The sequence below is a fragment of the Podarcis pityusensis genome (assembly GCF_964106645.2).
Source record: "Podarcis pityusensis genome assembly, chromosome: Z".
Classification (NCBI taxonomy): Eukaryota; Metazoa; Chordata; class Lepidosauria; order Squamata; family Lacertidae; genus Podarcis; species Podarcis pityusensis.
This window is the reverse complement of record NC_138044.1, coordinates 22,154,949-22,171,214: the sequence shown is the minus strand read 5'-3', so window position 1 is coordinate 22,171,214 and position 16,266 is coordinate 22,154,949. Positions and strand designations below refer to the sequence as shown.

At 40.6% G+C, this 16,266-nt stretch overlaps 1 protein-coding gene across 1 annotated transcript in view; it reads right to left on the bottom strand.

Annotated features, from left to right (window-relative positions):
* ABCB7 (ATP binding cassette subfamily B member 7) overlaps positions 1-16,266 on the bottom strand; it is a 53,492-nt gene that overhangs the window by 19,623 nt on the left and 17,603 nt on the right. The window contains exons 3-6 of the mRNA XM_080989798.1: positions 15,586-15,672; positions 12,119-12,238; positions 1,306-1,438; positions 626-894 (exon numbers count right to left, since the gene is read on the bottom strand). Of these exons, the coding sequence (XP_080845924.1) occupies positions 626-894; positions 1,306-1,438; positions 12,119-12,238; positions 15,586-15,672 (609 nt within the window). The remainder of the gene's footprint in view (positions 1-625; positions 895-1,305; positions 1,439-12,118; positions 12,239-15,585; positions 15,673-16,266) is intronic.

The following is a 16,266-nucleotide window of genomic DNA, read 5'->3' as shown; positions in this document are numbered from 1 at the left end:
CCAAAGCTGTCAACTGAACTCAATGCAAAAGCTGATTCAGATGCATGTGCTTTGTAGTAACATGTCAGAACAGACTCCTATGAGAGGGTGGACTTTCCTTCCTTGAAGGTTTTTAAGCAGAGGCTGGATGGCCACCTGTCATGTGTGATCTAGTTGAGATTCCTGCATTGCAGGCGGGTGGACTAGATGACCCTTAGGGTCCCTTCTAACACTACAATTCTGTGAATGAAATATGACATCTGATTTCTAGGGAATGCACTGTGTACTTTCTCATCTACTGTCTTTATGTTCCAGGTCTGATATTTAGCAGAAAAACCTCTAGAGCTATTCAGGTAAAAGTGTGGCCATTTGAAGGAGAGTTGTTTTGCATGAGAAACTTTGGCCCGGTCCTCTACACTAAGACTGCACATCAGGAGGTGGGCCAACTTTTTCCTGACAGAGGTTCCAATTTGGCCAACAGGACTCTCTTCCCCAAATTATGCCTAACTATCTCAATACCCAAGGCTTGCCAATTTAGTGCTTATCACATTCAAATGATCAACAAAGTTGCTGCTATAACAGAGCATCGCTGTATGTACATCAATAAAAGTGACAATTACTGTTGCTTCTGGTAAGCCATACATACCAAAATTCCACTAACAAGTGCCACTTCGAACAAGGTGGGGCCCAAATTGAATACTATGGCACTGAGCACAAAACTGATGCCTCTTGTTCCTCTGTCAATGGCTTTTGATAATGCTCCAGTCTGCCGGCTCAGGTGGAAACTCAAGTCCAGGTTGTGCAGGTGGAGGAAGACATTCTTTGCTATCCTTCGGATTGAGTTTTGGGCTACTTTTCCAAATACAGCATTTCTAGCCTCATTAAATAAAGCAGACCCAGCTCGTGAGATGCCATCTGGTTTAAAAAAACAAAAACTATTAAGATGCATATATTGCTGCTCCTCAATAAGTCCTTAATAGATGGAACATTTTATTTCACATATTTGCCAGTGTTACTTACTAGATCGAAAGTTCAATCGTTTTAAAATCCACACTTCATTTGCTGACTTTAACAAGCCCAAATAATGAATTGCTGTTATGGTAGATTACTGCTATAACCATTGTTTTAGTATTGAACTGGTATTAAATAAATAAATAAATAAATAAATAAATAAATAACAAGTTACAGGAACTGGTAGTGAACAAAGTGGGGGGGAACTTCCAGATGCTTAGCGGAGTTAGCAATGAAAAGGTCATGTTCGTTAATGTTCCAAAACCTTCCCAAAGAAAGTCAGCACCTGTCAACAGATTAAAGCATCACACTTACATCCAATCAGAACAGCTGTTGCCATGGTTGCCACAGTATTTGGTGCATCATTCAGGTTCAGAACATTTCCAGACATCTGGTTGAGGTTGTCTACTGCATATTTAAACATGAAGGGAACGACTATATTCATGGCCTAAAAAGCACAAAACATAGCAATTATGCAAGATGTACTAAAATGTTTATTTATAAAGTATAAATGTTTTCCCTGAATTAGCTGCAATTATGGTATTTTGCTATTAACTACTTAGAAGGATAGCTCTACAGATTTCAGGGGTATGGGCACTGCAATAAGAGGTCTGCAACCCCAATGCAGAAAAGCTACCTTCCCACTGGCTTGTTATAAAAATCAGTTTTCATCTCAACTAAACAGTTCATTGAGAATGTGCTTCAGTTCATTTGGGGGGCTCATTAAAGTGATGGCAAGACTGGGAAACAGAAAGCAGCAAGGCTCAGCATATATTTATAGGGCCATTAAGCTATGAAGAGTTATCAGAGGCAGTTCAGAGCATTTCAGCTGGAAATATTTATAGAGTACGATGCAATTGCCCATCTTGACAGGATAACATTGGGCAGGCTGGACAGAAATCCAAGCACTTCTGTCCCCAACCTCAGCAGTACATAAATGAGATTCATTCAAGAAAATTGCACACAAGGAGGATCTAGATGCTTTCATTATGGAAGATATGCCTAAAGTTGAGTTATCTGAGCAGTTTTATCTGCAAAGCTGTCACAGTGCGCATAGCCCAGCACACAGAACACCTTAGTGCATTATTGTGTAATGTCATAATGTGATGAGCAATGTTTTATTTCTGCTGCAGCTAAAGGTACAAGCTGACAAATGCTTGCAGCTTATTAAAAACATCACCCATGGTCGCTCTATCCAAATTTGAATCAAGCAATTTGTTGGCTCCATCATGCAAAGGAATGAAAATTACTATGCCTCTCTACCTAACTCACACCCAAATTCTTGCTTGCAGTTGCAGGAACATGGCTGCATCTGACTGAATTTTGACTATGGCTGACACTATTTCTTGAACTATTAATACTATGAACTGCAAAAGTCAACTACTACAAGGCTAGAAAATGGTCTTCCTTAAGATCACAGTTCCTCTTCTATTATATTATGACGCCTATTCCTCAGTCATTATATTGTGCACAAGGATACACCACTTGCTTGAATGATTTGTGTGGGTTTATCAATACCAACAGTTTATAAACTGTTTTTTTACCAATGACTTATTTTGCTCAATACCAAATCCTATATTCCAGGTTGGTTTGCTTTCAACAAACAGCAAAAGAGGAAGACAAGATGGACTGCCGGAAGAATGGTATTGCAAAGTTCTGGAGCCATAATTGAAAAGGGTCTAAACATAGTAAATATTAATCTAACGTCAGAAAAGAATGGAACATGGAGTATAGCTTCCTTAGTAGATCTCACTGCTTCTAAGGACAGGGTTATTGTCCTCTTCTCTCTCTACTCCTCCTCATCTCTGAAAACTGCATCCCATCTGCTTCACTGCTTTGCAACCATTTGGCATGAATCAGGTGTCCCACACCACTGCTGCCTGAAGTCTAGCTCTGCCTTTAGGCACTAACCTAAATCAGAATTATGCAAACCCCTGAAGAATTCACAGACTTGAGATTCCATGACTGCAAATCACAGTCAATAGGGAACAAACAAAACTGGTTGTTATGGCTGGAAAATAATTTCACAGATACAAAGCTCCAAAGAATTGAGGGTGTGTTAAATAGATTTTAAAGCTTTAAGGAAAGACACTGCTCTGGAATGTTAATTTCAAAATATGCCCTTCAGATAAACAAAAACACAAGTTGACCAACTCCCTTTGGTGTTACTTGCCTAGAAACTCAATTTTCATCCATCCTTTTAGTTTTAATAACCACAATGCTGCTCCATCTGTGTTACATTGTGATGACCATCATTTAGAGGACATAACACAGCTTTTCCTAGGGGAGCCTATTCAGTAGAAATGAAATTTATTCTAATGCAGATTGGCTTGATTTGCTGCAGATTCCCTTGAAGTCCCTCTGCAGCCATTCTACTTTTCAAAAGCAGGCTACATGGTATGATTTGAGCTACACTTGGAATAGCTGAAGTTCTATTTCTAAAGCTAAGAGGCTGTAGCCTCCTTCAAACCTCTATCTCAACCTGCAATTAAATTAATTGGCACCACTCTACGGCTTTGCAAGAGAATTTCTCCACCCTCCAATATAGCCCTAAGTATTTAAGTGAAGTTTAAAAATGGTCTCTCTCAATCCCAGAGGGTAAAAACATGAATCAGAACAAGGCAGCATGTTATTAAATCTCATTCACAACCAGTTTTGTGTTCTCATCATCTTCTCCCCACCAGTCCTGTTCAAAACAAAATTGCTAGTTCCACCATCTCTTACCCTCAGAGTGAAAGATTAGATCAGACTTCCACAACCTGGTGCCCTCCAGATGTTTTGGAATACAACTCCCCAGCCAGCATAGAGAGAGCATCAGGTTAGGGAAGGCTGAATTAGATACTAAAATAAGTCATGGCTAGAATTCTGAGCCATGCTTTGCCCAAAAGTCCTTGGATGTACCCAGTGAGATTTTTTAAAAATGCTATTTCTTCTTCAAACAGCAATTCTTGACTGCTGCCCAGACCATAATAGAAATTGCTTTTGAAACACCCCTGCGTTTCCAAAGCAGTTTGAGAGAAAACATGTTGTTAGTCAAGAAATAAAAGATTAAGGCCTCCTCAAGCAAGCAAAAGCAATGATGTTCTTTGGACATCAGCTGATGCTTATATATGGAGACTATTAAGTTTTCTAGAATGAATCCTAATGCTCCTATACTGGACCCTAAACAGATACAGAATGGTGTAGTTAAAGTTTTTAGTGCAGATCTTAGAGATAAAGAAACAAATTATGACATAAATTATACATCTAGATAAATAACAGATGAAAAATGAACCTAAACTCTATCCCTCTGAGGTACTTCAGTGCTTTCATTTCTGGACCACATGAATAAAAATGCAAAATGGCTCACATTCTTCTCATTGCTTACTTGTGGGTAAGCAGTTGCATGGTAATGGCTGTTACATTATTAAAATGTCAAATACTGTTTCTTAGGTACTGCTCTGAAGTGAGTACACACATGCAGGTGAAGCATGGAGTCTTTCTGACATTTGTGATATCTTAAGAGCTATGATGCGTTATAAAGGTGTCCAGCAGAAGCCTCCATCAGCATATAGCTCTCCTGCAGAAAGTTGTACTTGAGCAACAATTTACATATGACTCTTGAGTCCTATCTTCAATCATTGTTTGCTATGGGGTACAGAAGAAGTAGGGAGTCCTTTGTATAAGCACCTAGATTGTTAGGTGAAAATAAATCACTTGAGTAACAATTTGCATATAACGCTTGATTTTTAGGTATTTCCTGTTCATTCCAGCACAATAGATGCACCCACATTTGTTTTATCCAACATGGCCTCTCTTTCATGTTGGTCTTCACTTAAAACACGTTGGTATCAATTCAACAAATACCTAGCATGCGTGGAGACCCAAGGTTTTTAAACCCATATTTCCAGCAGAATGTTTAAACCTCAAGGAAAGTTTAACATTTGGTTTGCTAGTATGTAGGATGCAGGGGAAGAAGCAGATGGAGCAAACAAATTTTGCAAGTCTAGCTGTATACAAGCATTGGTACATTTGTCTGGGACCTGATGCACTGACGCTATGAAGCAAACCTGGCCTGTCTTACTGGTACAATGAAGGTGCAATGTTCCCAACCCTTAATGGATTAGGCTGCAGGACTGCCAGCTCCCTCTACTCTATACATATGGATCCCATTGTCCATGATGAAGGCAAAGGCAAACAGGGACTTGCTGTTAACTAGGGCTAGGAAGTATAAGGACATTACAAGGCTTGGTGTAGGGAGAAGAGAAAGAAGAGGCTGGAATACATAAACCCAGAGGACTACTTCTGCACCAGCTGTGGCAACATAAGAGACTACTCTGAGCTCCTTAAAGGATGGGGCAGGTTGAAAGTGTAACAACTGTGCAAATGCAAGTACAGTGTTGTCAAGAATGTATAACTTGCTGTTGAAATGGAATACTCAAGATGAAACAGTGAAATCTGCTATGATTAAATGGGCACAAGATGTTGGACATAACATAATGATGGCTGACTGGGAACAGTTATGGACCACAGGTATGAAGTTTACGGCATGTAATGCCTTAAGAGAAAATATTATGAAAATGATATACAGGTGGTACATGACCCCAGTCAAGCTTGCAAAAATCTATCATTTGCCCAATAATAAATGTTGGAAATGTAAAGAAACTGAAGGTACATTCTTTCACCTTTGGTGGACGTGCCCAAGGATTAAGGCTTTCTGGGAGATGATTTATAATGAAATAAAAAAGGTATTTAAATATACCTTTCTGAAGAAACCAGAGGCCTTTCTTCTGGGCATTGTCGGCCAATTGGTGCCAAAGAAGGATAGAACCTTTTTTATGTATGCCACAACAGCAGCAAGAATACTCATCGCAAAGTACTGGAAGACACAAGATCTACCCACTCTGGAAGAATGGCAGATGAAGGTGATTGACTATATGGAATTGGCGGAAATGACTGGCAGAATCCGAGACCAGGGAGAAGAGTCGGTGAAAGAAGACTGGAAGAAATTTAAAGACTATTTACAGAAATATTGTAAAATTAAGGAATCTTAGAAGGATGCTGGATAGAAATTAAGAGGTTTTTAGCTGTAATGCTTTAAGAGATATGAAAAAAGGTTTGCAATTGGGTAAAAGCTTAATGGTAAGGATTTGCTGAATTAACAAACTGAACTGGAATACAAAAAAGGGAGGTATGAGGAGGTTCGGGGAAATATGTGTAGGGAAGATAGGTTATGGAAAATTAATGCCTTTTTAACTGCTTTATTTGGTATGTTTCTTTTTATTCTTTTTACTTTTTTGTTATATTTTAAAAACTTTATTCTTTTTTCTGTATTCTGTATTTTTTGTATTTTTTGAAACTTTAATAAATATCATTTTTTTAAAAAACAAACAAAAAAAAAAACAAATGCAAGTACAGTGGTACCTCGAGTTACAAACGCCTCAGATTACAAACGCTGCTAACCTGGAAGTTACCTCGAGTTGAGAACTTTGCCCCAGGATGAGAACGGAAATTGTGTGCCAGAGGCACAGCAGTAGGAAGAGGCCCCATTAGCAACAGCACGCCTCTAGTTAAGAACAGTTTCAAGTTAAGAACGGACCTCCGGAACGAATTAAGTTCGTAACTAGAGGTACCACTTTACCAGGAGCAGGGCATGTCTAGGAGTTGTAGTACAAATTGCTGTTAGATCACTACTACTAAAGACAGCTAGATGGGTGGGAAGTAGGAGATAAGCAGAGTTGTTGTTTTTTTATTGGAATCTAGTCCTAATAGGGTGTGGGGAGGTGTGGGGGGAGAAGCTAGTAGACCCCAAGGGTTCATATGGCTGATACTACATTGACATATACCTTGTTGCTTAGACAGGTAAGAGGTACTCACAAAGCAGGTGGATCATCCATTTTAAGTTCCCATGGCTTTACACATGCATGTTTTGCACAGCCAGTTCCCCTTCTGAATGTACAATATTAACAGTCAGCAGCAACAGAGAGACTGTGAAAGATATGCCTGATTCATAAGTAATGGATGTTCAGCCCAAGAGTAAAAGGCCAAAAGTGACTGCAAATGTGACAGGAGGTGACAGCAGCTCATCAAACCCACAAATTTAATCCAGCTGCTATGGATACATACAGCTTGATCCACAACTCAGTTAAAATGAAGGGCTTAAGCCAATTTAGACTACCAGTGTCATCTCTGCTTAATTCCAAGTGCTGCAGTCTTAACTATACTGTGAATTAGGCTGTCACTATAAGAATAAGAATAAAGTTGCACCAGGCAAAAAAGAAAAGAAAGAAACCCTCTTGCACCTAGCAAGCTGGAGCATCAGGGCGCTATGTCCTGGCTTGTCCACTGATCTGCTGCAGGTCAATGACTCACAGAAGATGGCTATCATTGACCATGAGTTGAAAACGCTAAGCACTGACACTGGTGTTCCACAGAAGACCAGAGGTGTTTGAATGGCAGCCTCTGAGAGAAAAACTACACCATTTCTGGTGAGGGCATCCAAAAGAATCATGTATTAATGGTGTAGGCTTTGCAGTAAGGAACTCCCTTCTGTCTGTGATAGAACCACTGATGGAGGGCTCAGAATGCTTGCTTTCCCTCCACCTCTCAACTACCTCTGGTTCGCTAACATCTAGAGCATCTATGCTCCAACTATGCGCTCTGGCATACAAACCACAGACCAGTTCTATGAGAAACTAGGCAGGATGTCAGGAGACAGCCTGGAGACAACAGAGTTGTGTAGAGTATCCATTGCAGTGATCAGAGGAGGAATGACCGCTGAGGGGCACAGACAGAAGAAATGCCATGGTGCATCTGCAGCAGCACAATTAGACGCCTTCATTTGCCCCAGCTGCAACAAAACATGCTTCTCCTGTATCAATCTCTACAGCCTTCTAACAGCTTGACTTTACCCCCAAAGGTACACTCCTCTGTCTGCTGAGACAGGCGGGTGCCAACAACTATGGATACATAGACATTGATCCATAACTCGGCTAAAATGAAGGGCTTAAACCAATTTAGACTACCAGTGTCATCTCTGCTTTCCAAGTGTTACCTATACTGTGAATTGGGCTGTCACTATTGTCAGGAATCAGAATAGAATTTTGGGGACATGACAGTTTATAGATAAATGTCTAAAATTGTACCTCTTGGGGACTTCCCGACAACCACAACACATCCATTTTTATATATGGCAAATGTCATGGTAGAACTGTGGAAATCTCATTACCGAACACCCACACAAAGCGTACACCACCTGCCCATCCCTTTCCCCCTGCCATTATATCCATGGCTGTTGCTACTCCAATGAAGTTTTTATTCCTTGTTCAAAAGCACTGTATACTGGTATTTAAGCACATAGTAATATTTTAATTAAAAAGGCTTAGTGGATAGTCCCTAAATCCTTATCCTGATGAAATAGATCCCCACATCCTCCTAGCCCTAAGGAAAAGCAGCCCACTCCAATCCTAGCAGCACACACTCTGATGAAGGGGATTTCTTTTTCAAGATGGAAGTTCTGCACACCAGCACTGGAGCACATGGTGATCTTTTAATTTTTTAAAAAATGAAGAATAAACTGATATGTCTCCCCCCTGTGATGAGTATGAGTTACTCGTGCGTAAACTGGTGCCTCTCTAGGCTAATTTGCCTTGTTAAACCTTTCTGACTGCACAGCCCTTTCTAATCATGACTGTCTCAGTCACTGGCAGAATCCGTCAGTGGGCGTTTCTTGAATCTCTTCCAACATAAGAGTTGTTTGACACCCAGTCTCCTCCTCCTCTCACTGCGCGGGAGCCTTCTGCGCAGGGAGGGCGTAGGTAGCGGAGGACCTGTCCCCTCTTCACTGAGTTCCAGTGAAGAGTCCGGGAGCCCTCTCTCCGATTTCCCCATCTGCCCACTTTTGTTCCTGGTGTTGCGCTTAAATGCTTCCCCCTCCACTGAGCTGCTTCTCCCCCTGCTGCTGGGTCCTTCTCCAGCATCATTTAGGAGCCTCCCCTTCGCCTCCCGCTCCGATGTCAGTTCCCTGACACCCCCCATCCCATTTTAGAGAAGCCTCTTTACTACAGAAGTGATAAGGGCCCTCTCCAAGTAGTCTGGGGTGGGTGTGTACAATTGGGTAGGTAAAAAAAAAAAAGGGGGGGGGGGAGGTCTGATTATACAAACTTGCCAATCATGTAAAAAACCAATCCCAAGAAAATTGTGCTACATCAGTTCATGTTGAAAAGTCCTGTCCTATTATTGCAATAGAAACCCTTAAAAATTGTTTTAAATCAGCATGTTCTAAGGAACAGGTCAGTTGGGGGGAAAGAAACAGGAATGCAGCAATGTGGAAGGAACATTGCTTGAATTCTCAGAAGCAGATGTTCTATACAATATTAACCATACATCAATCTGCAACAAGATCCAATTTAATTCCAAATTTATTTGAAGAATTTGCCAGGACCAAGCTGGATGGTGTGTCTGAATAATATGAGTATTTATATTATTCTAGCAAGGCATTTGGTATTACAGCAATCAATTCCTGTTCAGCCATGAAACCCACTGGGTGACTTTGGGCCAGTCACAGTCTCTCAGCCCTAACCTGAGCATAGGGTTCTTGTGAGCATAGGGTTCTTGTGAGGATACAAGGGGGAGGAAGAGAACTATGTATGCCACCTTGTGCTCCTTGGAGAAATTAATGCAATAACTGAAACATTTCTTGAATGCCAATAAGCACTATTAAGTAGAATGAACACACTTTGCAAAAGGTTTACAGTCAACGTAAGAGGCAAAAGGATAGTGGGAAAGAGTGGGAAGATGGTGTGAAGGAATTATTATTTGGCACTTTTGGAATATGGTCCTCCACAAGGATCCCATCTTGTCACCTGTGCCATTTAATATTTTCATGAAACCACTGAGAGAGTCCAGAGTTTGCTCTGGATGCTTATGTCAGGTCTAGACAGTTGTGCCAGTTACACTTGTTTCTAGAAAGACCATGATGACACATGCCTTAGTTCAAACTTCACTGGATTATTGCTTTTCCTGTCAGTTTCTAAATACAATTCAAAAGTGATGACTATTACTTTTAAAGCCCTAAACAACTTAGACCTAGGAATACCTAATGGACTATCTCCTACAACTGTTTTTATTGTTGTAACTGTTATAACCCATGCTGGGAACTTTGGCTGAAGGGCAGATGTAATAGTAATAGTAGTAATAGTAATAGTAATAGTAATAGTAATAATAAACCTGCCTGTTCATTATGAGTTACTAAAGAGGCTTTTCTGCATGGTGTGTTAGAAGGTGGTAGGAACAGGAGTGAGAGCCCTTTTTTTGTGACCATGCCTGTGCTACGGACCTCCCTACCTAGAAAGGCTCACCTTGCCTCCTCTCCAATGGTTTTCTGCTGCCTTTCAAAAACTTTCCTTTTTCAGTGGGTTTGGCTCTGTGGAAGTCATTTTGTTGAACCACCAGTTTTTTATTTTATTTTATTTTATTTTATTTTATTTTATTGCTGTACCATATTAGCTTACCATATTCTTTTGTTGAGGTGTTACTTATTTTGTTGTGAGCTGCCTTGAGCAGATTTGTGCAAATGGAAAGGCAAAACTATTAAGCTTTTAAATAAAATAATAATATTTTTTAAAATTTTACTGGGCTAGAAGGGGCTCTTTTTGCATGAGCCAAAGTGCTCTTTGAATCTTAGCCAAAATATCTGAAGAAGAGCCACACAAAACTAGCCTTGAAGGCAGGCAGCTATCATGCTAAACATACTGAGAACAAAAATGCTGCCTGCTCCACTCCTGTTCAGCTAAAATAAAATTGAAACAAGTGTGTCTTACAAGTGCTCTCTTTTAATCATCTCTGTGTCTCCTCCTTGCAGCCTCCTCCCTTCTTTCCTAGCAAAGCAAACCTGCTGAATGTAGATAAGAGGGTGCTTGATTCAACCTGGTTTAGACTGAAGGTTATTTTTCACTAACATAGGCTTTCCTCCCTGTGACAGGGAATTTAACACAACTACAAATCCATTTCTGCATCTTGAATCAAAGCTGCCCCATGTACAATCTTGAGCCACTGGATTTGAATGCAAAGTTGTAACTGGTGGGCTCATAAGTAGTCCCTTAGGCAAAAAAATCTGAATATGAAGAGGGGGAGAAAATGCCTGCTCTTAATTCTTGCAGGACAGCCACTGAATACAACTGTTCCCTCAAAATGTAGATCACCATATATCTACATTATTCTGGCATATTTTATTTATTTCTATATTTCCACTGGCAAAGGGGTTATGGTAGAGTGAACCGACATTTATCCTAACGAACATTACAATAAGATTTACTAAATACCACCAAGATTAATATGCAATCCTGAAATCTAGCTTCAATGTCAGTTAGTGATAGCCAGTGTGAAGGAAAGCTCTATAGCAAAAGATGGTCTTCAATAGATGTCAAAAATGCCAACAAAAAGATCTATCTGAAGACTGCTTTCACTTGGAAAACACAGATGATATCAACATCTCAATTGATCTGTTCAGAGTACACCAATATGCGGAGAAGTTACATATTCACTGTGCCACCATAAACTCATGCAAATGGGGGATTGTAATTGCCCAGGGAAGCGATGACTTTCAGTTCCAGGTGAACAGCTTACCATAAAGAAGCAGTCCCTACATGTCCATCCAGTTAAATAACTCCAAAAAGGCCACAGAATTACACACATCCTTACACCAGGTGCTACCCCTGCCTTGATCAACAATGATCCCAGTTGAGGCCAACCGTAGTTCGCTAAACTGCAGCGAAGGCAGGCAAAGTTTGTGCACCAGAATGCAGAAGCAGGAGGGATGGAGCATCCAGTCTTGCTTTACAATGGTAAGGCGTCTGTAAGTGTAACATGAGCTCAAGCCTTCAACATCTTCATCAGAAGTATTTAGCCCATTAATGGGAAAGTACTGCAGGCACTCAAGGCCTGTCACAATGACTGTGATGAAATGTCAGAAAATGCTACCTTTTTAGGATACAGCGGCTGAGACATTTAAGAGTTCTTTAAAAGCGTTTTTAAAATTGCTCACAAAATCCAAATGAACTGATTTAAGCCAGTCTTTCTTTCTTTCCCGGTTTCTGCACTTATTGTAAAGGCTTTGCACCCTGTTTCAAATTGATGAAAAAGCTCTTACCTTTGCACCTGCTAAAAATCCTAGTGATATGGCAACTCTGGCACGTAGGTCAGGTCTATCTTTGGGCCACACGTAGGAAAGCATTGCTTTGATTATTTTTCCACCTTGTAATTCTTTCATCTGATGAGAGAAAACATTATGTTGCAGAAGACAAATCAAATGATGGTTGCAAAATCTCAACCCAGAGATATACTTTCCTTCTTCAAATGGATATTCAGAATAGCCGGGAATTCTTTCAAGGGGTATACAGGAATGTCACACTTAAGACCAAGAAAATTGTTCTAGATGGCTTAATAGTGTGCAAAATGTCACCACTCCTTTTTAGCAGAATAGCGCAGAAGTTGGGTAATCATGCATTATGAGGCTGTTTAACAGCCAACTGAAGCGCTATAGTATAGCTTCTGTGTTATTCCATATTTTAAAGCTCAAACCAATCAATCACAGCTCATTTCTTATTTTATGAGCCTTTCTAAAGCCAGGTAAATTTGAAAGATAGCCAAGATTTTTTTATGTTGAAGTATAAAAGCCAAAAACAACTTTCTAGTTGTATTCCCAAGCTAATGCTATACGTCATAAAATTGTGCATCATTTCAAACCCTTGCTATATATATTCCTTCACCATAAAATCATAATCCTACAGCAACAATGAGAAGTAGGGATCTGTACAGATGTAACACTAGCTGCCCAGTAACCAGGCTTTAGTGATCAGGCTGCAGGATCATATGCTACTCCCTCATATTGCACATAAAGTAGGGGGCATTTCAAAAACTAACTTTTAGAATCTAGGATTAATCCTGGGTTCTGAAAGCTAGTATTCAAATGCTCCAGGTTTGTATAAACAAAAAATTATTATTTAGACATTAAAATCAAGGATCAGAAAAAATTTGGGGGATGAGGATCAGGCATCAGTGGTGTAGCTAGCCGCTTGGGTGCCGGGTGCAGCGCACACATCCTGCAGCCGGGGGCAGGGCAAGCTGCGTGGAGCCTCTCCGTTGTCTCCCCCTCAGCCGTAGGGTGGCTGAGGGAGAGGCGGAGGGCAGACACAAGTCCCATGCTGCTGCAAGAGCCTACAGGCACCCAAGCCACCACATCACTCCCAGGAGAGACGCGTGGCTCGGGCACACTGCAGGCCCCACGGTAAGTGCCAGCCCCACAGTGTGGCGGCCAGTGCCAGCCACATTTCGTTACGTTTCTTGACAGAACTAAAAAGTTTCATGAGCCCAATTTTTTTTAAAAAAATATTAAGTCCTATTTTTGTCACCTCCCCCTCAGTGATGACACCTGGGGTGGCCTGCACTCACCGCATCCCCCTTCCTCTGCCACTGTCAGGCATGTAACCTAATCCTGATCTCTTAATCAGTGTTACTGGCCAGCTAGCATTATAGATCATAGAATTGTAGAGTTAGAATGGTCTTCAAGGGACATGTAGTCCGACCATCTGCACTGCAAATGTCCCAGCTAAATAATCCCTGACAGAATACAGCTGGACTGGTCCAAAGACAGCAATTAAAAGCCAGACTATCCAGATGAACCTCTGGGCAGGTTATGTCTGTACTACTACCAAATCATAGCTAGAAACCACAATCAGATTTCCAAACTGAACCTTGGATTTACTATAGTTGTGCAGAGGCAACCCTCACCAAAGCAAAAAGAGATGGAGAACACCTGGGTGAGAATTCAGGCAGAAGAGAAGCACACAAGCCTATGGAGGGCTCCCCAGTGGGCAACGTTATACCTACATCAAGCCAGTGATGGGATGATCATAGCTAGCAAAAACATCTAATCAGCCATGCCCCACTTGCATTATTCTCTCTTCATTTCAGTAAAAAATTAGGGCAATGTTGGATGTTGCACTTGTGCTTCTTTTGTGTGCTATCTGCTTTTTTGGTTGAACTGGATATCACATGGTTTCAAAGTGGAGTGCTTAGGAATATGTGATTTTTGAGTGTGTAAATGTTATTTGTATGTATTCTCTCAGTGATTTCTTTCTTCAGTATCAAGGGGGGGGGAATCTTACTTTTGATATAATACTGCCAAGTTGCATTCAAGACTGTGACATTATTAAAGTAAATGAATAAAATGCATAGAAGCAAAAAATAATTCAGATTCCTTTTCTGTTGCTGTTTTCTCCCATAACCCACCCTGTCCCCACCAAGTGTTAAGATACACTTAAAATTGTTGACAATCTAAAGTATTTGAGAGCAGAACCCGTTATAAGTACCTTTCACACATCCTTCAGAGGATACATATTCTCTGTTGACAACTTATAAGCCTCAAGTTGGTAAAAAATAATTTTCTGCTTATCCCTCACTCTAAAGAGAAGAGCAATAGCATACACAGAAATCCTTCCCTTTTAGGTAGACACAACGTCACATTTTAAAGCAGGGAGAAGAGATGTTTGAGCACCATTAATGGTTTGGCAGGAAATGGAAACGTCCAGTTAATACGACAGCTACTTGTTCAAATTAGATATTGCTACTGGTTCGTCACAAAGGAATGCTGTTTGAAAGAACCAGGAGGAAACAACAGTGACAAACCCAAGGAATTGAACCTGACTGGTTACAAAGCAACAGAAAACACAGAAAGCAGTTGCAAAGCAGCAAGTGGATTGCCATGAACTATTAAAAAGGGCAAAGGGAAGATCAAGGAAAAGAAGGTGCAAAAAAATTATTTACAGCAAAGGTCCAGATTAATCAGAATACAGAAGCAGAAATAAATTAAATGCAAGTGTAAAAACAGTTAAAAGATACATGAATCTGTTACAAGTGGCTTCCACACAAAACACCTTTTAACCAGAGTTATGCTTTATTTCATGCATTCTTGTGTCCAAATTGTGGCTTCACATCATGGTTTGTTGCCAGGTAACAAACTATTGTTGGGCTGCTGGGCTAAGTTTGGATGTTCAAGCAAATCACACTATAGCTAAAGAAACCATAGCTTAACATTACATAAGGACCAGACGAGTTAGCTGCCTGGAAGGTATATTGTCAAGCAGAAATAAATATTACAACAAAAAAAAACCCCATGTCCCTGAGGACCAGGAGTGCTCTGATATAGCTGAGGATGCAAGGAAAGTGGAAGGGGAATGTTGATGTTTACATAGTCAAAATGACATGACCCACCCAGCAGAGGGTGGAACCGTCACATTTTTGGGAAAGGGTCTGAAGCACCTCATCATAGAATTATGGAACTGTAGATTTGGAAGGGACCACAAGGGTCATCTAGTCCAACTCCCTGCAATGCAGGAATCTTTTGCCCAATGTGGGCCTCAAACCCACAACCCTGAGATTAAAAGTTTCATGCTGTACTGACTAAGCTTAAAATTATTTATGGTAAGAGTGGTTTAGCAAATAAACTTGATGGAACATTTTGAGAAACTGCCAGAAGTTTTCTGTTCTCCAACAAAAGTTAAAAGGTGTGCTATACTGTGGAGTTATACAGAAACAAATGGGCTGAGCAATATTTACCCCTTCCTTTGGATCTGAATGGAGTCCTCCACCTGCATGTCCATGCCAGCATGTTCTTTTATCAGTCTGAGACCACCCTTGAAGATTCTGTGTGAGGAAGAATACACTGAACAATGACTTCAACCATTTTTTTAAAAATCATGATGAAACAGATTGCAGACTAACTGTTCAATGAGTTCAACTAGTAACTTAAGTTGAGCTTTATTTAGCTTCTATTGCATCAAAGAGGCTTGGCTGGTGAAGCACATGACAACCCAGGAGAACAGGGTATTAGAACTAGCCTAAACATATTTGCTTATAGCTGCTTTATACATTAAGTATTTCCCTTGTAGAAAACATTTCCATTTTGCAGCAAGCATGAAACCTGTTTGCAGATTGGGGTGGGGGCCACAATTCTTTCTAGGCAAATTTCTGGGGCCATACACCAGTGACAGGAGGAGCCAGAGGAAAAGTGAGCAGAGAAACAAATCTAAATTTCTCCTTTGTCCATCAAGACAAGCAACAAGCATTATCAAATACAAGGGCATTATCAAAGTTCAAGGACACATTGCAGTCATGCCCCCACCTCAAAAAAATCAAGAAGGGAATATGAAGCATAGTTGGTGCAGTGTGAGAGTGTGTGTGTGCGTGTGTGCGTGTGTGCGTGTGTGGTTAAGGAGGGAGGTGGCCTGGAGAGTGTGC